The sequence below is a fragment of the Ips typographus genome, unplaced genomic scaffold (assembly GCF_016097725.1).
Source record: "Ips typographus isolate SLU unplaced genomic scaffold, UJ_Ityp_2.0 IpsContig33, whole genome shotgun sequence".
NCBI classification, from domain to species: Eukaryota; Metazoa; Arthropoda; class Insecta; order Coleoptera; family Curculionidae; genus Ips; species Ips typographus.
The window spans coordinates 164,674-189,349 of NW_028098572.1; the positions used below are offsets into that span (position 1 = coordinate 164,674).

Genomic DNA, 24,676 nt, shown 5'->3' on the forward strand with positions numbered 1-24,676 from the left:
TTTTATTCAGCCCCTGTGCCGATGATTGCCTGGGTATAATGACCATTTACCACCGCACTGATGTTCAAGATTTACTAGCACGTTGGGCCCCGTGTTGATTTTGTCACAGATTACAACATTCGCATTCACCATACCTGTTGTACTTCACACCGAATAATCGTCTATGTAAACAGGTCTGGTGGGAATCTGGGTCAATGTTGAATATTTAATCAGCTTCACTGGCCGATTAAAATCACTGCTCTCCGTGTGTGGTGGGACGGCTAGCTACCCTCTTAGGATCCCAGGCTGAAAAGAGAAGGGTTCTCTCGCAACTTGAAGTTACCGTTAGAACCCTTAACCCTATCAGTTGACTACTTGGTCCTTTGGTCACACCATAGTGTCAGCGGCCTGGACTAACCTAAAAACATTTGTGTTCAAACCAGCCAATGAACCAACCCTTTGTTCCATAACTATCGGCATGCCTCAACAGCAATTGGATTTGTCACATTTTAACCTTACCTCCGAAAAGGACATTGTTCGAAACTTGGACGAAGCATGGGAAGACGAGCAACACCCCCCGTACACATAGATATCCACCAAGGTAACGTTCACATGGAACGTAATGCTGACAATATCTGTGATATACCTACTACTAAAGAGACCAGCCATGATAGCAGTTGCACAAGCCGCTCACATAGGGGCAGACTCCCTTCAGTCACCAAACTTAGATACGGGGGGGGGGCTATGATACGCATCGTGGCTTATCGTAGAAATAGTGATAGGAATCATACTATACAGCCTGATCAAACATCACCTTACCTTCAAAACACTCAAAGCATTTCGTCAAGACAACGAAACAGGGATTAAAGCAAATTAACCCTGAAGCGGCAGGCGTGGCACCAGAAAATTATCGTCGGAACCCTATCGAAGAACCTTGGTGGTAAAAGTCGATGAGTCATCAGATTGAAGAAAGACTTTGACCGAAGGCGTGGTCTACCAACTGGGACGACACTTGTCAGAAAATGTGCACCCTCTAGAGGGGCAGCAGGCCATGTAACCATTACCCATGAAGCAAATAACACACACTAGATAGAATACTGTTTTTATTTTATTTTTATTATTAAATTATAATTATTGTTGGTCAATAGTAAATAAACTACGGATCGCCGAAGGCGAGGGGTAAAAGTGAACAGACAAAGCTGCTCACAAAAAGGTCCCTCACGCAGAACCACATAACCCTCCGGCCAAGCTAGGAGGCCAGTCTCCCGGAGTAACCCGAAACACATAAATCCCCACTGTGAAGCCCCGAAAAACTCGACATCAGATTCAGAAGTGGAGAACTCTGACGATCAACATACCCTGGGCAAGTCCGGATGAACCTTCTGCAATAAGGTATTTACCCGACCCTTGACGGGTCGGGAACTACTAGGGAAACTTTGAAAGCCTAGGAAAAGAAAAAAAAAGTAGACGAAAACAAAAGAGTGGGAAATTTGAAAAACTTACTGGCAGACTGCATTACTGCGAATTCCACTCTTCGGCAACCCAAACGAACATGGTTCAAGTATAAAGGGTAACATTAGTGCACAATAGAAGTAGAAAGCAAGCTAAGGGAAATTATATTTTGGTTGTATATATTATTGTTTAAACATAACAAAAAAAAAACATACCAACCACAGCGCCTCTAGCGGCAAAAACAAGGACTCTCCGGGAAACGACACAGCAAGCTACCCGAGCAAAATTGGTGAGAAGGGTTCTCTCGCAACCTGAAGTGACCGTTAGAACCCTTAACCCTATCAGTTGACTACTTGGTCCTTTGGTCACACCATACAAGAACACTGTGCTTGAAGCTGCGTGCCACCCTTTACGGTGTAGCTGAAGGGCTAAACAAGACACACCCTTCCCGTGTTTCTCATGAATACGTCGTTAAGCACGGCGTTAGTGGCCCTTCTAATCTGGGGGTAAGAATAACCCCTCTTTACTGTCTACTTAACCTGCTTTATAATAAACGAAGCTTACCTGTGACCTGAGTTGTTTCTCTACCATCCCTCACTACGCTCCTCTGAACGTGACAATATGGTGACGGGGCTTAGTTTTGCCACCATCTGGCATTTTGGTATTGCTGCCTGCTTCTATAGGCGTCCGCAAAGTGCCCTATTTTTCCACAGTTGTAGCATGATGGCCTATTATCCTCTACAGCGACATCGTTTCATCGTCTAACAAGTGTTAGTACAATCTATTTAATAATTGTAATATTTTGTGCATGTTAAAGGTATTGTTTAAAGTGTTACGTTTTTAAAGTTTACCACTAAAAGTTGTTCCCTGCAAGGCAATTTATTAAACCTGATATCCCGGCAGAAAAATATACTTTGCAAGAAATTATTATCATTTGGCGAACGATGGGCTTGGAAAATGTTGTCCTTCAGGTGTTGACCACAGAACTGCAATGAAATTTTTCAGAAAACACATTCATGACCGCCTCATCTCCTTGAGCGGTGATGTACCGTAGCCAGCGCGCTTCCCCGATTTGTCTGGGGAGCGCGCCGACTGACTGACTCTTCCGCGTGATTTCTTTTTATTGGGATACCTCAAATCCATTGTTTACATGACAAACCACGGACCCTGCAACACCCGAAGGACAACATTCGCCAAGTCATCGAAAACTTTCCCGTCGATATGCTCGAAAGAGTGGAGCAAAACTTCGAAAAAGCGGATGGATCAGTGTATCGCTAGTGAGAACCGCCATTTGTCCGATGTCATTTTTCAAACCACTTGAAGCATAAATTGAGGATGTGTACAATACGATAAAAAAAGGATTAAATCAATATTTAACAAACTTTTTCTTTTATTGACCCTTCAAATTAGCAAGTCCCTGCCGCACCCCGTATATCTACGTAAGTGGTTTAGGGTCTTTAAAGTAACGATTTTGTTAAGTTAGAATTCATTAACTTATTGTCTAAAGAAAAAAAAACTATTATTATAGTGAGACCGTTGAATAATTGACGTTTGACTCCAATATGTTAAGGACAAAGAAAGACCTGAGAGAATTATTATACAGCGACGATTAAAATGCGATATTTTCTATGAAATTACAGAAAACGTGTGATTCAAAAGAAAAATAAAGCTTTCTATCCATAACGATAGTCTTGAAATAAAATTTACACTAAGCATAATAGTGTTGGTTTGCATATCAGCTAAAAGGTTAAGAGAATTACACTTTATTGAAAGTTGAGAAAATGCGGTCAGATGCCACGATATTAAATAAACTGCAGCAGACCAACGATTTAATTTTTTAGCAAAGTGGAACTTTTGCCATAGGGTGGCGACAAAATGAGTGATTAAAATAACATTAGGTAAGATATTGTCCCATCTCTGCAGTGGAAGAAATAACCAACTGGGATAATTTGGCATAGTCTTACAACAAAATAATGCAAGAAACATTTTAACCAATGCTAGACAGAGTTCAGGTATTCATTCCGACTAAAAAATATATCGTTTAATAATAATTTAAATTTTGGAGTTTAAATTTCAATATAATAATAATAATATATATAAATAATAATATATAATATTTTCCAGCATTTTCTGTCGGCGATTTTAACAAATTTAACGATTTAACGCTGAGGTATTTCTAAACCATTTTAAGTACAGTGACGACAATTGGAAAGCTGCCATTTCAAAAATCGAAATCGATACCCATGGCACTAATAAAACCAGAAACACTACTATCAGATTTGAGAAAAATTGGGGAGAAAATAAATAAAAATGGATTTGAACTTGCCATATTGTAACATAGTAATTATACTATGATCCGTCCCTGCATTTGCTTCGGTCTCCCCCAATACCAGACTTATGTAAACAAGATCGGCGAATTGGGGTCATGATGTGGGTATAAATACAGCTTCAAAGCACGTACTAATCACTGATCTCGTGGTTAGTATGGGTTCACCATCTGTGTAGCTTTTTAGTGGAGCAGGTGGTAACCAAGTGCAACACGGAAATAGTACGGGCGAGCAGCATTAGTTGCCGTACCGTCTTACCTCCCTTTAGCAGTGCCATAGCGTCTTAGTCGGCGTGGTGAATGCCCAGGGACAATAGTCTAGGGTTCTATTCACCCCCCGGTAACCGTGTGCCCTCCGCGAACCTCAGTAACCACTCCCGCTGATACACCTTACATCATGATCCTCGCCATCTTGGCGATCTGGAGGTAAGAATCCCGTTTTATGTTTTATTCAGTGCTGTAAATAAAGTGGGTTACCTGTACACCTGTGGTTTCCTTCTTCTGAGCTACCCCTTAACGTGACAATATCAGTCCAGCAGTTATTCTTATCTCGCGGGGCAGTCAGTGGCGTCTGTTCCAGCTACTAACATTTCCATTTGCATGCGAAGGTGAAACATGCACAATTAGACACTCACTATTGATGATGGCAGTAGCCACCAAAGAAACACGAACTGTGCTAAAGGAAGTAACAGGTATTGCACTACACGAATGTAAACCATACCAGAATAGGTTACGCTACTTACCGAGGTTCTCGGGGGATCAAACACAACGCCCCTCCTGTGCAAATTGTTCCATGGGGCTACGGTCCAAGACATGGGGGGCTACGGTGCACTGCCACCAGTCAAGACTCATGATTGTTTCAGAAATCGGGTCAGAAGAAGTCTTGCTGACACACCCTAAACCTAAAACAACAATAATGTGCCCCCAAGATACTTCTAACCTACAAAATCAGATGCTAAATCTACCAGGGGCATTGAAAATAAACCTACCTCGCCAATGTCAGCTAAACGTGAAAGGAGAAACCATGATCCAAAAACGCTTCCTATGCAAATCCGACAAGTCATCGGCCTCCATCAAGCACATTTTACCGGCCGCATGGACTAACCTAAAAAGATTCGTACTAAAACCAACGAATAACCAAGCATATCTACCAACCTTTCATAATTTTTCGGAATGCCTGAACAGCAATTGGACAACATACCTGCCACATTTCAATCTGTCTTCCACAAAAACGCTAAGACAGGCGTTAGAAGAAACTTGGGCAAAAATCCCAACAACCAACATTGTCGCGGTGCACAGCGGATCACTCTTTCATGTTTTTATGCAACATCACCTTGTCCCTAGCTGTAATTGACCTACTCTGTGGCGGTCACTCACGCGGTACCAACAAGTGCATCAACCATGACGGTACCTAATCCTGAAACAAGCAGCTACTGGTTGCTCATCTTTACCTGGTCCACAGGGGCACTAGTAATCGCAGTACTCGTATATAGTATAATAAAACATTTTCTCACCTCCAGACGAACTAGCCACGGGCACAGAAGGGAAAATGGGGACGAAGCCAGACACCTCACCGACAACAACCAGGAAATGGTACCAGAAGCGGTGCGCGGCCAGAACACCTTCGTCATCAAAATTGACGGATCATCCGACCTGCCGCATGAGTTAGAAAAAGGTGTGGTCTGCCCAAACATAGCAGGACAAATAAGGATTAAATAAGTAGAGAGAGTACTAGATAATACAAAGCTTTAGTTAATTTAATTTATTTAATAATAGAAATGCACAATGGACCTCCGAAGCCGCGGGGTGAAAGTCAGTAGGCACAGCTGCCCACAACAAGGACCCTCGTAGACGACGATGTGCCCCGCCGGAGGTACCGGCGGCCAATCCTCACCCCGAACCTTAAAGAAATGGACGTCCGCCCGGAATCCCTAATACAAAAAGAAAAGGAGAGAAAAAAAAATTAAAAAACACCGTAAGGAGAAGTAGTAGAACACTTACTCTGGGGAGATCAGAAAGACGCCGCCGTGGAGAAGAATTCACCCTACGGCGCACCACACGCATAGACAGGGGAAGTCCACGGGAATCTGGTACCTGGTACACAAGAAAAAAAGAGATATGAAAAAATTCAAATATTAACATATTAACATTATATTATTAACATCCCTAGCCGAAAAGCGATAACGTTTTCAATTTTTAATTGCGACCCACTAAAATCATACCAGTAAAAGGGGTAATATAGACATGGTGGCTCCTACTGACGGCAGTAAAGTGTATTAAATTCTTAGCTTTATGACGCTCATCTTGATCGCATGGCGACCATAATGTTACCATTTATATATAGTATAATAAAACATTTTCTCACCTCCAGACGGACTAATCACGACGACAGCAGTAAAATCCAGGACGAAGCCAAACACCTCACGGACGACAACCAAAAAGTGGTACCAGCAACGGTCCGCGGTCAGAACACCTTCGTCATCAAAATTGACGAATTATCCGACCTGGCCTATGAGTTGGAAAAAGGTGTGGTCTGCCAACTTGAACGACAAGTGACGGACACCTCCCCACCGCAGACTGGCACAAGGCAATATATCTTGAATCAAAGAAAGATTATCTAATGGTAATAGACTTTATGACAATATTTATTGGTAACACTGATCAAGGCTCTGCATATTTTAATTACAAAAAACAGCATAGCGTAATTATGTTGGCTCTAGTTGATGCAAAATAAAGGGCTTTCGGATGGAGGAGTTTTCAGAGAAAGCGATTTGTATGAGGCTATCCAGTGTAATAGCTTGAATTTACCTGAAGATAAGCCACTACCTGGAAGAACAAAGTCAGTTCCACATGTAATAGTCGCTGATGCTGCTTTTTCTTTATCAACTCATATTCTTAAACCATACCCATTCAGGAACATGACACAGGAGCAAAGAATATTTAATTATAGATTAAGTAGAGCAAGACGAGTAGTAGAAAATGCTTTTGACATCCTAGCAAATCGCTTTAGAGTCCTACTCAATGTAATACCTTTAAGGCCAGGGAAGGCAACAGTTATTACCCAAGCATGTTGTGCTCTTCACAATTTTTTAAATCAAGAGTCCAATAATACTTATTTAGACACAAGTGTGCATGAAGACATTGACAGAAGATATCGCTTTGTGTATGGGCTGAGTAAGCAAAACTATGGACGCCCTACAAATGAAGCTCTTGGAGTTCAAGAAATATTTTAACACATGTGGAAGAGTTCCTTGGCAAGATAATTTAATTTAGCAACTAATTTTAGATGAACACATTTATTGTACAAAAAACAACCCAAATATATTTTCCCACATATAAAAAACTAATAATAAATAAAACATAAAACTAATATGTATGTTTTTGAATTCTTTGGTTTTTTTTGTAGGATAAACCGCAGACAGTATTTCTTGCTTTAAGTCATCCAGTAGTTCCTCATCATCTATGGATTCTATTTCATTGGCAATCATTCTGGAAGTATATATACATATTTATTATTTACTATAATAAAATTATTGCGTAACTTACTATCCAAATAGGGCATGCTTGTTAACTTTCACAGTAGTTTTTTCTGAAGAAACTTCTTGTAGGGTGGTTGTTGCAGTGTTTAACAACCCACTTAGGGTTTGCAAGTAGTCTGGTGCCACTGGAGTTGTTCTGATTCACTTCCTTTTTTGCAAACCAGTGCCCAGAGCTGATTAAGGCCTGGATGGCGAAAGCAAAGATTGGGATGGCAAAAACAAAGTTTGGTCTGGGGTGAAGTCTGTTAAATCCTCGGTTGGGGGGTGCCTTCATAAACGATTTGAGACTCAACCTCAGGATCTGGCTCTGCTGTTCTGATTTGTGTTTCTTCAACTTGAAAATTGCTTTCACCTCCAGACACAAAATTCCCCTGTTGCAAAAAAAGCCAGTAATTCAAAGACCCACCATTTTGGAACATATATATCACTGGTTCCTGCACCAGCTACTGCACTTTTTTTACTTTATTTAGCTCTGCCAGGTATTGTGTCCTTAGTCTTCGAAGTTTGGTTTATATACCCTCTGCACTTAAATTTGACAATGTTTGAAAATTAAAATCTTTTGTGATTTGTTGCACAGCCTTTTCCCCTCATGGTTTTGTTCTGATAATTTTTATCAGATATTGCCTATAGACATGCGTGTTGCTCGTAGAATTCTACTAAAGTTCGTGGTGCCCCCCGAGACCACTTAAAAGCCAAATCTTTCTTGATAAAATTTGTTGTTTAGTATTAATATTTAGATTTAGATTAACTATGGAATAAAAATAAAACTTACCTGCACATTTTTAATACAGCAACAAACTTTAGATAAAATATTATAATAAAAACAGAAAAACACTGTAAACTGAAGCCCCTCTTGCCATTCGGTCACTTCGGTCAGTCTTCGCCCGTCGGTGGCGTCAAGCGTCAATCAATACGCCAACCGCTCAACCATAGTGGATTTTGTGCCAAGATGGTACCTCAAAAATCACTATAAAAGTTACCAAACCTTCCAGCAAGTTGAAAGTAAAATCGAGCAGAACCGATCCCCGGCAAGTGCAAGAAACTTCAGCTGTGTCCGTACTGCGCATGCGTTGGCAATTTTATTGCCGCTTTTCGCAAAAACTTTCGAAGTGTAAAACGGCCTTAAGAGATACGAGAAAGTTTAAAATTGGGGCGAAGTTGCGCAATGTAAAGCTCAACCAAACGACGTTTTAAAAATTTCGATTTTCCGAGTACTACCGAAGATATTCGAAAAAAACTGAAAAATTGATTTTTTGTTTTTATTTATTTCTAACCTTATTTGAAAAGATATACCAAAACTGAAAAAGCATCTTTTCATTGCCACTTTTTCCCAGCTATTCGATGATGGATTCAAATTTGTCACGCGACGTTTCGTTTTTTGGCAGCCATCATCAACTTTATTTTTTCTTATGGGCGCCATTGGATTTTTAGCCCACCAAATAGTACGTTTTATTCTGATTTTAGTGATGTATAATAACTTATGATTTGCTTCATAAATAACAGAACAATTCAATAAAAGCTAATTCTACTTTAGTTAGCTTTGAGTTAATGAGACGTTTTATGAAGATTACTTGGTAGTACTTGTCACACGCAATTGGCCTGAACATACTTAGTCACAAAGGTGTACACGTGACTTAAACCGGTTTATTCACTCGAAGATCTTAGGCCACTCGCTACGCTCGTGGACCTAGTTGTTCTTTTCGTGAATAAAAAATGGTTTAAGTCACTTGTCACAGTTTTTTCCGGATATCTTCGAAACTACTAGGAAAATCGAAATTTTTAAAACAGAATTTGGTTGAACTTTAAATTGCGCAACTTTGCCCCAATTTAAAATTTCTCGTATCTCTTATGGTTTCTGAGATCCCAATGGTGGGGGTCGAATTTGAATTACCCTGTATATACGAAAAAAAAGGCTATCGACCACACGTGGTCTTTCTGCCTATGTTTACAGGTTTTAGTTATATAGCTATTTACAATCTTATTTCTATTCAATATTTACAAATTATTGATCAGATCTAAAAATAATTTAAAAAATTCTATTGGAAGTGCCCCAACAGGGTGGATGCGGGAAAGAGGTAACGGGATTGTCTAGTTGGTCTTGTTAAGCACAGTGGAGTAATTATAGTCCAGTTGTGTGGATTGTTTTTCCATTTGTTTTGGAGTTCTACGAGTCTGTCAGTTATTTTGGTCATCTTTGTACGTTCATAGAGAAGTTGGGTGGATGGGTTGTGGAGTGGGTTTTCTCGGTGTCTTATTTTGGTTATTAGTCTTAGAGCAATCTGTTCCCTAGTCTGAGTATATCTTTTAGTTTTGTCAGTAGCGTTTGCTCTAAGTAAGTGTCCGTAGTCTAGAACTGGTCTACAGATGGATTTGTATATTTGTCTGGCTGTTTTTGTGCTAATACCTTTGTTTTTGTATGTCAGTGATCTAAAGTGTTTTGTCCTTTTAATAGTTTCAGTTCTTGCATTTTTTAAGTGTTTTGTAAATTTTAGTTTTTGGTCCAGTATTACGCCTAAGTATTTTACGTCATGTTTGGGTTCAGTTATGTGGCCGTCCGCGGTTATGTTTGGGGATTCGTCTTTGATCTTATGATTTGGTAGTAAAAGTTGGTTTTTAATTGCGTTGGTGGTCAGTTTCCATCTGTAGAACCATGTCATAGTATCGTCAGTAAGTGATTGTAATTTTGACACTGCTTTTGATGTAGTTTTGTCGTGTACTGTAAGTGTAGTGTCGTCTGCGTATTGTAATATGTATGCGGTTTTGTCAAATTGATTTTTGTCCTGCTTGTTGTGATTGTATATGTCGTCGCAGTATAGGTTGTAAAGTAAAGGTTAGAGGGGTGATCCTTGGGGTAGTCCTTGTTCAGGACTGAAAGGAAAGGAAAGGAAAGTGTGTTGTCTGTTGTCTATTCGAACGTGCAGTTGTCTATTTCCTAGTAAATTTCTGATTGTGTAAAGTAAGTATTTTGGTGTATCAAGTTTATGTAGTTTGTAAAGTAGTCCTTTGTGCCAGACACTGTCAAAAGCTTAGTTAATGTCCATGAACAAACAAGCTGTTTTGTTGCCGTTGAGGTGCGTTGTTTGTATGTTGTTAGTTAAGATGAAAAGTGGATGTATAGTCGAGTGTTTTGGTTTAAAGCCAAACTGGTATGATGGAATGCGCTGTCCAATCTGTTCTTAAAGTCTGTTTTTTATGATGAGTTCGAGTAATTTGCTTAGTACTGGAAGTAGTGTAATAGGTCTGTAATTTTGAGTTTGTGTGCTGTCGAGTCCATTTTTTGGAATGGGTATTATTATGCCCAATTTCTTCCATTTTCCGCAGAAAAACGTTTTTTAAGCTTTTGTCATAGTTGGCCTTGGAAAATGTCGCCGCCATTATGAAAAACAAGTGGCAATCAGTGTGCTTTGTGCTACTAATTTTTATACTACTACTACAGTGTGTTACAAATTTTTACAATTTACAAAACCGCAAAAAAATGAATGTTATGTTTATTGATTTCATTACTTGATTTTGGCGTACAGAATGCTGTAAATTTTTTATCTGGCATAATAAAAAAACTTTGTAAAGTTGATGTAAGTAAGATTTTGTAAAGTTGCTATCAAAAAGATTGTAAATTATCTAAATAAAGTGAAAAAATATGATAACATACATACAATAACATACTTTTGATAGAGCACTTTTACAAAACTTTTAGTTTATGCAAAACTGATCGCAATTGCGCAGTTTTTTGCTTTTTATAATGTTAGCCAAATTTTACATTATTAATGTACGCAAAAATCAAGTAATGGAGTCAGTAAATACAACATTGGGTTGCGATTTTGTAAGTTATAAAAATTTGGAGACATAAGCAAAGCTATAGCTTTGATCATTGTGTTGTAACACAATGATGTCATTTGTTTTTCATAGTGGCGGCGACATTTTCCAATGCCAACTATGTCAAAAATTTACAAAATGTTTTTCTGCTTTTTAGAAATTAAATAATACCATCATAAAGTACGTCATGGAATTTTGCGTTTTCCAAAAATGCAAAAATTCATGATAGAGGCTATAAGAATTTACAAAGTTATCATCCATATCTCGGGAACCAATGACGATAGATTACGTCATCGTGTTCTACGTAAAAAAAGTGCCCTAATAGTGTCTTAGTTTCAAAACTATCTTTGGCTTAGTAAAGAAGCTAGAAATTGTTAAAAATGCAGCCTCTGACGTTTTACCAATTTTCCGGAAAACGAAGAAAGATAATCTAATTTGGAAACCGGGAATAAGTTTCACATAAAATTATCTAAAACTTTCCCCATTTAACCGACTCTATAGCTCTTACGGTTACCGAGATCCCAATACATGTAGAACCAATTTGGGACACACTGTATGTACAGGGTGATTGATTCAATTTCGATCACCCTTTTAACTTCCATAATGTAGATTTTAGCAAAAAACGTTAAATACAAAACCAGTAGATATTTAGGTCTACTTTATTCTTAGAGAAACAGATATTATACAGGCTGTCTCAAATTTGTATAACGAACCAAACTTATGTTTTTTTTTTTAAATACAATGATCCACTTTTTATCCGATATTTAAATTCTACGTCAAATTCTAGGCCTAATTGATGTAAAATGTCTGTATCGATATTCAACTGTTTCCGCAGCGGCGTGTAATTTAGTTACTGAAATTTGAGACACCCTGTATAATAACTGTTTATCTAAGGGTAAATTACACCTAAATATTGTAACATAGACATTACACTAGGTGCCGTTACCTTAAGTTGCCCCGGTCTCCCCCAGTACCATGTTTGTGTCAGCAAGATTGGCGAATTGGGGTCATGATGTGGGTATAAATACGCACCAAAAGCACGTACAGATTACCAAACTCTGGGGTCTTCCCCAGAGGGACGTCACTGACTGACCTCTGGGTTAGTCTGGGTATGCCTATTGTGTAACGTAACGTGGAGCAGTAGGTGACCAAGTGCCACACCCTAGATCAGCCCTAGCAAAGGAAAGAGTGTGGGCGAGCAGCTTAAGTTGCCGTTCCTACTTACCTCCCTTTGTTAGGTTCTTCACGTCTTTGCCGGCTCGGTGAATGCCCTCGGACCTAAGTCTAGGGTTCATTCATCACCGCTAAAGCGTTGCCCCCCGTGTACCTTCAGCCTAGAAGCCAGATCACATCATGCTCCCTGCCATCTTGGCCATCTGGGGGTAAGATTACTGACTAGTCAATAAGGTCAATAATAACCTGTGGAATCTTGTGTATTCTTCCCCCTCAACCAACCCTTAACGTGACATGGTGGAGGCGCCGCAACGTAACAATACGTAATCAAGCACATCCCCAGGGGATAAACAGGGAATCGGAAACACTTACCGACGCAATGGCGAACACTACGATCTCCACGGTAGAAACGGGGGAAAAAACGCCCGCTTTGCCACAGTTTATCAGCCCCCCAACATACAACCCCTGCAAAGATTCAGCACAATCTTTCATAGCAACATACGACCGAATGGCAGTGGCCAACAATTGGAATGATGCCCTGAAGATTCTGTACTTTCAATCTTTCCTGCACGGGGCTGCAAGTTTATGGTACACAGAATATAAAGAAGGCCACCCGGACAGTAACTGGCCTCTCATATGTCAGGCATTTAAAAAGGAATTCGACGACGACAACAGCAGCCTGCGTCTGCTGGCAAGAGTTCGAGAAAGAACACAGGACCCGTTAGAACCCACAAGGAACTATTTCTACGACCTAAGGGTCCGCTACGAGGAATACAAGCGGAATATCGATTTTGGGGAATTCCAGAAGATCTTTCAAGATGGTTTAACAACCGAAGCCAAAGCTAGGTACTACTGGCTCACACACTTCCACAACCAGCCACCTAGATCACTGGAAGAAATTAAATTATTATGCATCACAATGGACAACGCCCCCACAGAATCACCCCCACGGCCCTCTACACCCACGTTCCAGCCACAACGGCGGGTATATGATAGCGCAAACTTTGGGGAACTGGCACGGTACGAAACCCGCCGCCCGTCCACGGGCTACAGAGGCGCACCCACATTTCGCCAACAGCGTCAAGCATACGATAATTCCAGCTTGACAAGGCCAGTACGATACGAAAACCGCCGCCCTTTCAAAAGGGAAAAAACCCCGCCACCTCTCAGAAGGGAATATGACACAAGGCACACCCCCCCGCCTCAAAGACGTTACTCGGGCACAAGGGCACGAGATAACAGGCCCACGTGCTACCGGTGTGGTAAAATTGGGCACTTCGCCGCAGTCTGCAGAGGCAGGCCGCAGCACCCAAACGACAATGGGTGGCAAAATTGAGTCCCGTCACCCTCTCCACTTGGGGGCCCACGTGCAACAAGGTATTGACGATCAACGTTATTTTAAATGGATTCTTTATACCAGCAATAATAGACACAGGGGCAGAGCTGAACATAGTAAGCGAACGCCTAATAGGAAACAAGCAAAGAAGCACAAGACACTCCACCCTCCTGCTCACGGCAGGGGGCCAGAAAATCCCCAACCTGGGGGAAACGAAAACATCACTAGAGATAGTAGGGAGCTACGTAGGAAAATGGGACATACGAGCTACTATACTAAGAAACCCACCCCAACCACTCATCTTGGGCATGGAATTTTTGGTGGATACAAAAGCGACAATCGACATGGCAAAGAAAACGTTAACCCTTGAAGAAGGATTGACCATAAGATTTAGCCATCAAGCAAAAAGCACAAGCAAACAAAACCCACGTTTACACCCGCAAAACAAAAAAAATGACCCAAGCAACCCAGCAAGCAAAAGCAGGAAAAAACAGAGAAAAGCAAGCAAATTCACGGTTAACAGAGCCTAGCATACACGAGGTGCCCAGATCGATTTTCTTCTTCCCCAAGAACACGGCATGGGCATTTACAGTGTCCACGACACACTGCAACGACGGGGGTATTGCTAGAGTCATCAGAAGCCACGCAGGGGTAGAAAAAATGAATGACTCCCACCTGGGAGAACTGGATTTCTTCTCAAAAAACGGCCGACAGATAGTTCAGATGGCGGCCAAAGAGGAAAACGCCCATTCAGTCGCCATCGAACACTTCAGAAGATGCTGCACGGCACTGAAACAATGGGCAAATCAACACGAGATTAGGAGCATCGCCTTACCAAGATTAAGCCAACGAGACGACCCCACAAGCTGGCTAACCAACAAAGAAATACTAACAGACGCGTTTAGGGGCACTAACATAGAAATCTGGATATCGAAAGGAAAAGGAAAGAGGAAAACGCGCGCCAGCAAAGCAAAAACAGGATGGGAAATCCTACCTAACTACTTTGAGGAAATCCCGCCAGAACAAACTAAATTAAGGGCTATGGAAGATGTGGTCATCATGCCTGGCGAGACAAGGACAATAACAACAGGACCACAGAATACTCCAACAGAGGGAACACACGTGGTACCTAATGAAAACTGGTTGATTAGGAACCACCTACCTTGCCATTAGGGGCAACTACGGGCAAGACAGAGAGAGCCCCACGATAGAGCTCAAAAACGTCGGCCCAACGCCAAGAATAGTGTATAAAGGCACCACCATAGCAAAAATTGAAAAAGAAGCGGCATCCAGTCAGGTATTCTCGGTCCGTCAATCAAACGATGAAAGGGTGAACCTAGAGGATCATAAGCTAGAACACATACCAGAAGGACGCTTTAAAGAAAAATTAAAACAATTGTTGTCGAGTTACGAAGATGTGTTCTGCAAATCACCCAAATTCATGGGGAAAACAGACCTTATCAAATTAACTTAAGATAGAGGTAACTGAGGACAAACCTTTTCCTGCACGGGGCTGCAAGTTTATGGTACACAGAATATAAAGAAGGGCCACCCGGACAGTAACTGGCCTCTCATATGTCAGGCATTTAAAAAGGAATTCGACGACGACAACAGCAGCCTGCGTCTGCTGGCAAGAGTTCGAGAAAGAACACAGGACCCGTTAGAACCCACAAGGAACTATTTCTACGACCTAAGGGTCCGCTACGAGGAATACAAGCGGAATATCGATTTTGGGGAATTCCAGAAGATCTTTCAAGATGGTTTAACAACCGAAGCCAAAGCTAGGTACTACTGGCTCACACACTTCCACAACCAGCCACCTAGATCACTGGAAGAAATTAAATTATTATGCATCACAATGGACAACGCCCCCACAGAATCACCCCCACGGCCCTCTACACCCACGTTCCAGCCACAACGGCGGGTATATGATAGCGCAAACTTTGGGGAACTGGCACGGTACGAAACCCGCCGCCCGTCCACGGGCTACAGAGGCGCACCCACATTTCGCCAACAGCGTCAAGCATACGATAATTCCAGCTTGACAAGGCCAGTACGATACGAAAACCGCCGCCCTTTCAAAAGGGAAAAAACCCCGCCACCTCTCAGAAGGGAATATGACACAAGGCACACCCCCCCGCCTCAAAGACGTTACTCGGGCACAAGGGCACGAGATAACAGGCCCACGTGCTACCGGTGTGGTAAAATTGGGCACTTCGCCGCAGTCTGCAGAGGCAGGCCGCAGCACCCAAACGACAATGGGTGGCAAAATTGAGTCCCGTCACCCTCTCCACTTGGGGGCCCACGTGCAACAAGGTATTGACGATCAACGTTATTTTAAATGGATTCTTTATACCAGCAATAATAGACACAGGGGCAGAGCTGAACATAGTAAGCGAACGCCTAATAGGAAACAAGCAAAGAAGCACAAGACACTCCACCCTCCTGCTCACGGCAGGGGGCCAGAAAATCCCCAACGTGGGGGAAACGAAAACATCACTAGAGATAGTAGGGAGCTACGTAGGAAAATGGGACATACGAGCTACTATACTAAGAAACCCACCCCAACCACTCATCTTGGGCATGGAATTTTTGGTGGATACAAAAGCGACAATCGACATGGCAAAGAAAACGTTAACCCTTGAAGAAGGATTGACCATAAGATTTAGCCATCAAGCAAAAAGCACAAGCAAACAAAACCCACGTTTACACCCGCAAAACAAAAAAAATGACCCAAGCAACCCAGCAAGCAAAAGCAGGAAAAAACAGAGAAAAGCAAGCAAATTCACGGTTAACAGAGCCTAGCATACACGAGGTGCCCAGATCGATTTTCTTCTTCCCCAAGAACACGGCATGGGCATTTACAGTGTCCACGACACACTGCAACGACGGGGGTATTGCTAGAGTCATCAGAAGCCACGCAGGGGTAGAAAAAATGAATGACTCCCACCTGGGAGAACTGGATTTCTTCTCAAAAAACGGCCGACAGATAGTTCAGATGGCGGCCAAAGAGGAAAACGCCCATTCAGTCGCCATCGAACACTTCAGAAGATGCTGCACGGCACTGAAACAATGGGCAAATCAACACGAGATTAGGAGCATCGCCTTACCAAGATTAAGCCAACGAGACGACCCCACAAGCGTGCCAGATAATATATTACTTTTTTAAAGTGGAACCCCCTATTTTTTAACACATTTTTATAATCTCTATGAAATTTTAAAACTTTGGTGTTAATAATGTCATATACCTAAACTTAATAGTTTTTCTAATATTTCATTTTTTTCACAAAAATATTAGTTTTGACTTTGATGGAAAATTGTCTGCATCACCATTCCTTCTAAAGGTAGAATACCTACTCAAATATGGTGCAAACGTTCTACAGGGCTAACAAAAGAAATGTATCCAAAACAACTTGTGTTAGATGCTACAGGGCGTTCAATTTTTTAAATATACTTTGACTAATTCAACTTATGAAATCTCAACTTTTTTTAAACGGAACACATTATATTATTTTTAATTTACATATTATTTTTTCGGATAGCTTTTACGACACACTAACCTTTATTAAGTATGTCTTTTATTAAGTCATTTTAATAGTCTGTGATTTATTTTTTAACTTCTACATTTGTTTTTTGATATATTGTCACGTTTAGGGGTGCGTAGTGAGGGATGGTAGAGAAACAACTTAGGTCACTGGCAAGCCTCGTTTATTATAAAAATATACCAAACACTTGAGATGGGTTAATCATACCCCCAGAATAGAAGGGCCAACACGGCCGTAATCGTTGTTGAGCGCATGAGAGTTCGGGGAGGGTGAGTTTGGTTTTAGCCCTTCAGCTACACCGTAAAGGGACACGCAAAGGTGTTCTTGTACGATGTGACCAAAAGACCAAGTGAACAACTGACAGGGTTAAGGGTTCTAACGGTCACTTCAAGTTGCGAGAGAACCCTTCTCTTATCAGCCTGGGATCCTAAGAAGGTAGCGAGCCGACCCACCACTTCAAGTTAGGGAATGTTGCTCGCCGACCAACCCGGAGACCAGTGATTTTAGATGGCCAGCCTTGCTGAATAAATACTCCTCGATTGACCCATATTCCTACCAGACTTGCTGACATAAACGATTATTCAGTGTACAGTACGATAGATATCGTGAATGTAAATGTTGGAATCTGTGACAATATTATATTAACTAAAGTAAAATCTGAACATTGCCTTTGAGATGTAAGTTGAGTAAGAATAAACATTTTAAATTGTTGTAACTGACGTAAAAAATAAAACATTTTTGTTGTTTTCTAAAAAGAAATACATATATGGATTTACTAGAATCATTTTTATATGCTTTTGGAAAGACTAACAAAAATAAGTCATGAAAATAAGTAATAATATTTTTTTAACTAACTTACTTAATTTACATGTCAAAGTTTGGCACCTGCATATTTGATTTATTGTAAGAAATTTAGTTATAAAACTTAGTTTACTTAAGATCTTAGAGATAATGCCTACAAGAAATTTAGCCTGACCAAAACCATTAATGACTGGAATTAATATAAACGAAGACGTAACAGAGTTACTAAAATAATACGGCAAGAGAAACAGAATGAAAATGATTATCTGCCACTGGACGATAATTTTAATAATTTCTTTCTCCATGGGTCTGTCGGCTGTCAGCTTCAGATAGCACGTAAGCCTAATGGCTTATTGTACTGTCCCCATGTTTGTGGTACTTTAGTTACACCAGTCCATTATCCCTGTTTCCCGTACGAGGTGAAGAAGGTCCTTGCTTGGTGCTCTTTGTATCTCTTTCAGTACTAACTTAGTTTTCCCGAAGATTGTTTGTCGCCTTTGACCAAGTGCTTCACATTCACATATGATGTGTTCAAACGTTTCGATTTCCTCCCCGCATAGTCTGCAGTCCAGGTTATCATCGAATAGTTTCATGGTGGACAGGTGTTGTCTCACAGGTCCATGCCCTGTGAGAAGCGCTGTTAGGTCTTTCAGTTCTTTCCTGCTGTACTTTAGCAGTTCTTGAGCCTTATTTTTATTTGGTCCTGCAATAGCTTGTTTCCCATGCTTATTTCCTGGGTACGTCTTCCAGCGTTCCAGGTGTTTTGTGTTGATCCATTCTCCAGTGACCCGTCTTGTTGAGCATCTAGGTATGCCTACAGATGGTTCTGGTCCAATCATGTTTGCATTTGAGCCTTGCCTGGCAAGTTCATCTGCTTTTTCATTTCCAGGAATGCCTGAGTGACCTGGTACCCATACAAGTTTTACCCTGTTATGTTCTGCCAGTTCCGTAATTCTCTGTAGACACTCATCTACCAGTCTTGACGATGTTTTGCACGTAAGCAGTGCTTTCAAGGCCGCCTGGCTATCAGTTATTATTAGAATTTGCTTATTTTTGTAAGTCCTTCTAATGTTTTCTTCTATGCACCATAACAGAGCATATATTTCCGTTTGAAAAACTGTGGCGTGTTTTCCTAGTGGTATGCTGATGCTTACCTTAGGTCTCTCGCCATAAACTCCTGCACCACTTCCCCTTTCCTGTCTAGATCCATCTGTGAACCATATTAGACAGTCCTGGGTCAGTTTTTTCGCATTATTTACCCAGAATTTTTGATCCAGTATTACCTCAAATTTCCTCTGAATGTGATATTTAGGACACATGTAATCCGATCTCATTTCAAGAATTGGATCCCTTACTGTGTTCCAAATTGATGTTATACCTGTCGTTGTTATGTTCCCCGGCAGGTCAATCAAGTCCCGGAGCCTTTGGTAAGCACATCTTGCCTCCCCTAAAATTATTAGGTCCAGTGGAGGCAGGTCTAATATAGCTTCCATGCTCGCAGTAGGAGTGGTTCTTATTGCACCAGTTATGCCTAGACAGGCCATTCGTTGAATCCTCTCTAGTTTGTGTATCGCAGTGTTTTGCATGACTTTTGGCCACCAGCTTACAGCTGCGTAAGTTATTGCTGGTCTGATCACCCTGGTGTACACCCAGTGCACCATACCAGGTCTGAGACCCCATGTTTTTCCATACATTCGTCTAACCATTGCAAATGTGGTTACCGATTTGTTTATGACCTTTTCCAGATGCTGGTTCCAGGTTAGTTTTGAGTCTAGGATGACTCCTAAATACTTAACCTCTCCCTTGAATGTTAACTCTTCACCATGAAGATAAATTGGTCCAATTCCATCCAATTTTTTCCTTCTGGTAAATGAGACGATGGTGGCTTTTGTGGGGCTTATATTCAGCCCTTCACTTGCAGTCCATCTTGCTACAGTATTTAGGGCCATCTGCATCCTTTCCCGTATTGTACTTGTGAACTTCCCTTTCACCATGATAACTATGTCGTCGGCATATCCATTAACATGGAAGCCTTCCCTGCTCAGCTTATTGAGCAGTCCGTCAACGACAAGGTTCCATAGGATAGGCGATAGGTTACCACCCTGGGGACATCCTCCAGCTACTTGCACTGAAAGACTTTCACCCATGAGTGAAGAGTGTACCAATCTGTTTTTGAGCATGCCCTTGATCCACCTGCAGCAGGTGTCATCAAGTCCTCTTTCTTTGGCTGCCGTGATGATTGATTTAAAAGAGGTATTATCAAAAGCACCTTCTATATCCAGGAAGGCACCCAATGTTATCTCTTTGTTTTCCAGGCCTTGTTCCAGTCGATGTACAACCTGGAAAAGCGCTGTTTCTGTTGACTTGCCTGTTGTGTACGCATATTGGTCTTGGTGTAGTGGTCTATTTACTAAAACACCATCCCTTATATGTCTGTCCACCAGTTTTTCCAATGTTTTTAAAATAAATGACATGAGACTGATTGGCCTAAATGATTTAGCCAGGTCGGATGGTTTCCCTGCTTTGGGTATGAAAATCGCCCTAACTTGCCTCCAGTTCATTGGAATATGTCCTAGTGCTAAGCTAGCTCTTAGAACATTGGTTAGTTTGCTAGTGAGCAAGTCTGTTCCTTGCTGTAGCATTATGGGTAGTATTCCGTCAGGTCCCGGTGATTTATACGGTTCAAACGAATTTATTGCCCATTTTACTTTGTCATAGGTCACCACTTGTGAGGCTACCTTCCAGTCGCTTCTGGAGGCTTTTTTGCAAGTCTCCAGGCCTTCAGTTACTGAAAGTTCCTCTGTGATTGTTGAGCCAGGAAAGTGTACCCTGAAAAGTTCTTCCAAGGTGTCTTTGCCTGACTTTGTGTATTCTCCACTCGGAGTTTTTATATTGCTTATCACATTTTGGAAGTTCTTAGATAGGATTCGTTGGAGTCTGGCGCATTCTGGAGTGCTATCAATATCCTCACAGTGCCTTCTCCAGGAGTCATATTTAGCCTTCCTGAGTGATTTATTGTAGTTTACTAAGCACTCTCTGTACTGTTTTATGTATTTTAATAATTACTACCAAGACAGTTTAGAAGAAATATCAAGTAGTATACATCATGTTCAGTGGGAAGGTATGCACAAACACAAAATGACGGAACTTAATACTTTTAAAACTATTGATATTAAACAGTTGAGAAAAATTGTCTTTGATTAACACCTCATTGACTACCAAAAAAATGGCCCAATGACCTTAAGGTGAGCGTTATAATTTCGATACCTAAGGTTGAAAGACCGTTGACTCCACGTGATTATAGACCAATCAATCTTCTGCACGCGGTGGAGAAAATCATAGAGACAGTACTGAGCAGCCAACTCAGAGAATATTTTGAAGTAAATAATCTTTTATTCAGCGGTCAATCAGGATTCAGAAGTGGTCACTCATGTGAATCGGCGTTACAGTATGTGTGTGCAAATTGGAGGAGAGAAATTAGTGCAGGGAATATAGTGCTTGCAGTTTTTGTCGATTTAAAGCGGGCATTGGAAACAATTGAGCGGGATGTTATTGTTACGATTTTCCCGTGTGTTCACACAAAGTCAGTTTAACTCAACAATTAATAAATTTATTTACACTTTAAAACACTCCGTACAATAATTAACTCGGCTACTAAAAACACTACTACAATTCCACAACTATTCCACTATTTAAACTTTACCGCGTTCCCAAATTCACTACTCCTGCCGTCTGAAACCGCTTCTTTTATATTCGCAAACCACGTTCTAGAATGACCGCGAAACGCTTCGCGATTTGCATCGAACGTCCAAGATTCTTCCAGGTGTGGCGCTTCCTAACTGTGGCCTACTTTAACACGCGCCCGGCCAGATATTGCGGCGCATCGGTTTCATCCCGAAGCAAGCGCTTGTTGAGAAGTATCGAGCATAGTAGGCCCAAACCGTAACATTATGTTAAAGAAGCTGAGATGTTATGGTGTGGTGGGTGCGGCACTAGCCTGGAGCGAAGACAGATATCACCAAACTCAGCTAGGTGAGACTTGTTCTGATAGTGTAGTTAGCAGATATGGTGTTCCACAGGGAAGTATACTAGGGCCCTTGTTATTTGTAATATATGTAATTGATAGGATATTTAATAATGCGATTATTAACCTTTTTGCGGATGACACATTAATTTGTGTATCAGGAAAGAATTGCCAGGATATCACAAATATTATGAATCTGGAGCTACAAATCTCTGCGAATGGTTGTGTCAAAATACATTGAAACTAAATACTGCAAAAACAAAATGTATGGTTGTGGGTTCAAAGCGGAATTGCAAGATATATAAAGATCTAGGTTTAACATTATATATGGACAGCGACAAAATCGAATTTGTGTCTGAAATTAAGTATTTGGGAATTCTGTTGGATCCGCAACTCTGTTTCTCAAGTCATATTGATTATCTTTACAGAAAGCTCAGTAAGAAACTAGGGTTTTTTCGACGTATTTCTGCTTCTCTTTCGGACTGGACAAAACGTCTGGTGTACAATACGATAATTTTACCACATTTTGATTATTGTTCTTCCTTACTGATTGCCTGTACCCAGGAAGAAATTATGAGATTGCAACTCCAACAGAACAAGGCAATGAGAATTATACTCGGTTGTAATATATACTCCTATTCAGATCATGTTGACGACATTAAATTGGCTTAACATACGGCAATACATTGAGAAAGCTAATCTTGTAATTCTTTTTAAAGTGGAACGTGAAATGATGACTCAGTACTTGGGAAAGTTTCTGAAGCATAGAGCAGGGTTATAATATTGAAACCGTTCGATCAACCTTGTTGCAGAAATCAATGTTCTATGAGGGCTTACAAATTTACAACTTACTTCCAACTGGTGTTAAATTCTCAAGTAATTTGCGTGAGTTTAAATCTAGATTATGTAATTATTTAATAAGTAAAGTATGAATTTGATAGATTGTTTGGAGACCTTGGTGTTCATTTGTGTATAATATATTGTAATATAATGTGCTGTTTTGAGTGTAATAGCCAGGTGCTAAATGAATAAATATATAATACTAATTTTAAGGATATTTTCAAAATCTTTAAGAGATTATTATTCAAATGTACATAGATAAATCATTTAATTATAGTTGTTTTTTATGGATTTACTTAATTTGTATGGGTTATTATACTTAAGTAAAGTTAACTTATGTAAAGAAATTTGTAGTAATAGAGATTTTGCCAAATAAACATAAACACACACAAGATACCAAAAACGAAAGTAAAAATTAAAGAAGTATAAATAAATTGCAGGCTACTAATATTAAGTATATGACTTAATTAAAGTTAAAGTGTTTCATAAAGGCTATCAGAAAAAAGAACAATGCACACCCTGTGCATACATTTGAAAAAGTCAAAATTTCTCAAGTTAAGTTAGTCAAAGCATGTTTTAATAAATTGAACGCCCTATAGCATCTAACGCAAGTTTACTTGGATAAATCTTTTTTGTCATCCATGTAGATTGTTCACACCAAATATGAGTATTCTACCTTTAGAAACAATGGCGATACAGACAATTTTCCATCATAGTAAAAACTAATATTTTGCTGAAAAAATTGTTAGAAAAACTATTTGATTTAGGTATATGACATTAGTTAATAACAAAAAGTTGTAAAATCTAAAAATGTGTTAAAAAATAGAGGATTTCATTTAAAAAACTGCCACACCTTTATGAACCACCCTGTATATCCAAAAGTAATTTTAAACTATGCATCTCAATATTCTCTAAAACATTTGTATTTTTCGAAACTAATGAGATAATGAACTTTACTCTATAGTTGACTCACCCTGTACAATGGTGCAAATGAGGATTAAAATAAGAAAATCACCCTTAATGTTAATTACATCCCATCTGAGACTTTATTTATAGAAAAGGAAAACCTGGAGTATTTAAAATATCTAAAAATTTAGGAGATTTAAAAGTACCTACTGGCATTGTTTTAAAATGATTGCAGCTGGAGAAATATTTTTACTTCACAATCATTGTGCTGGATAGGTAGAGATAGGTAACCGTTTCCTCATACAAGTTGATTATTCCGCTATCACATGATCTCACTATAAACCACCTCATTATTACAATTACTTTAGACATGCTTTTAGATAACACATGTTAACTTAAAATTGTTCACTGCAGTTTACTAAAGTGTATAGTGATGATTATTGTGTTAAACATCAAATAATAATAAAAAATGCAATGCTTTTCATTTTAATGTTAATTTCAATAAAATCAGTTAACTGACCTGAAAACTTGATGTTTTATCCACTGTTGTACTGTAGATAGTTGAAAACTGCACACAATTTTACTCCTCAACTTGATTATGTAGTCTTCTTAGTGGGTAAGTATTCAACATCTACCAGATACAGATCTGTAAGATAGGCCTCATTTAACTTAAACCACACTAAACTACTTAAAGCACCCTTAAAAAGGCAGGGCTACATAGGTTAGGTATTGAATTGCCCTTGAAATCTTACCTGGGCCAGCAGCCGTTGTAACGGTTATGCCCGTCAAAAATGAAAAATATCCAATTACTTAATTTTAGTGTATAATGTGTAACAATTAATGGCTTATTATCAGAATGTAATTATTGTAGGTGCATGTAAACCATTTTGACATAACAAAACAAAAACAAAATCATAGTGACAACTGGCAAGTGGAAATTTT

General features: G+C 40.1%; 1 protein-coding gene and 1 long non-coding RNA gene across 10 annotated transcripts in view; one reads left to right on the plus strand and one right to left on the minus strand.

Moving 5' to 3' along the window:
* Window positions 1–1,069: 1,069 nt before the first annotated feature.
* LOC145739530 (uncharacterized) lies at window positions 1,070–24,645 on the minus strand. 9 transcript variants are annotated; one of them, XM_081994927.1, is made up of 18 exons: window positions 24,487–24,644; window positions 24,255–24,380; window positions 12,335–12,485; window positions 12,056–12,282; window positions 6,123–6,353; window positions 5,759–5,851; window positions 5,549–5,688; window positions 5,272–5,488; window positions 4,913–5,174; window positions 4,747–4,862; window positions 4,501–4,659; window positions 4,235–4,433; window positions 4,017–4,177; window positions 3,758–3,936; window positions 1,996–2,192; window positions 1,647–1,931; window positions 1,483–1,583; window positions 1,070–1,423 (listed from the first exon to the last, which is right to left on the minus strand). In XM_081994927.1, exons 6-9 carry the CDS (start codon window positions 5,819–5,821, stop codon window positions 5,169–5,171), a joined length of 426 nt encoding a protein of 141 aa, XP_081851053.1. In that variant the 5' UTR covers window positions 5,822–5,851; window positions 6,123–6,353; window positions 12,056–12,282; window positions 12,335–12,485; window positions 24,255–24,380; window positions 24,487–24,644; the 3' UTR covers window positions 1,070–1,423; window positions 1,483–1,583; window positions 1,647–1,931; window positions 1,996–2,192; window positions 3,758–3,936; window positions 4,017–4,177; window positions 4,235–4,433; window positions 4,501–4,659; window positions 4,747–4,862; window positions 4,913–5,168. The 9 variants fall into 9 exon arrangements, with proteins under 9 accessions (XP_081851053.1, XP_081851055.1, XP_081851051.1 ...); XM_081994929.1 differs by having other exon boundaries at window positions 1,070–1,274; window positions 1,338–1,423; window positions 3,758–4,177; XM_081994925.1 differs by having other exon boundaries at window positions 3,758–4,177; window positions 4,959–5,174.
* LOC145739533 (uncharacterized) overlaps window positions 14,989–24,676 on the plus strand; it is a 177,733-nt gene continuing 168,045 nt past the window's right edge. Inside the window, exon 1 of the long non-coding RNA XR_014181070.1 lies at window positions 14,989–15,099. This is a non-coding gene — a long non-coding RNA (uncharacterized LOC145739533). The remainder of the gene's footprint in view (window positions 15,100–24,676) is intronic.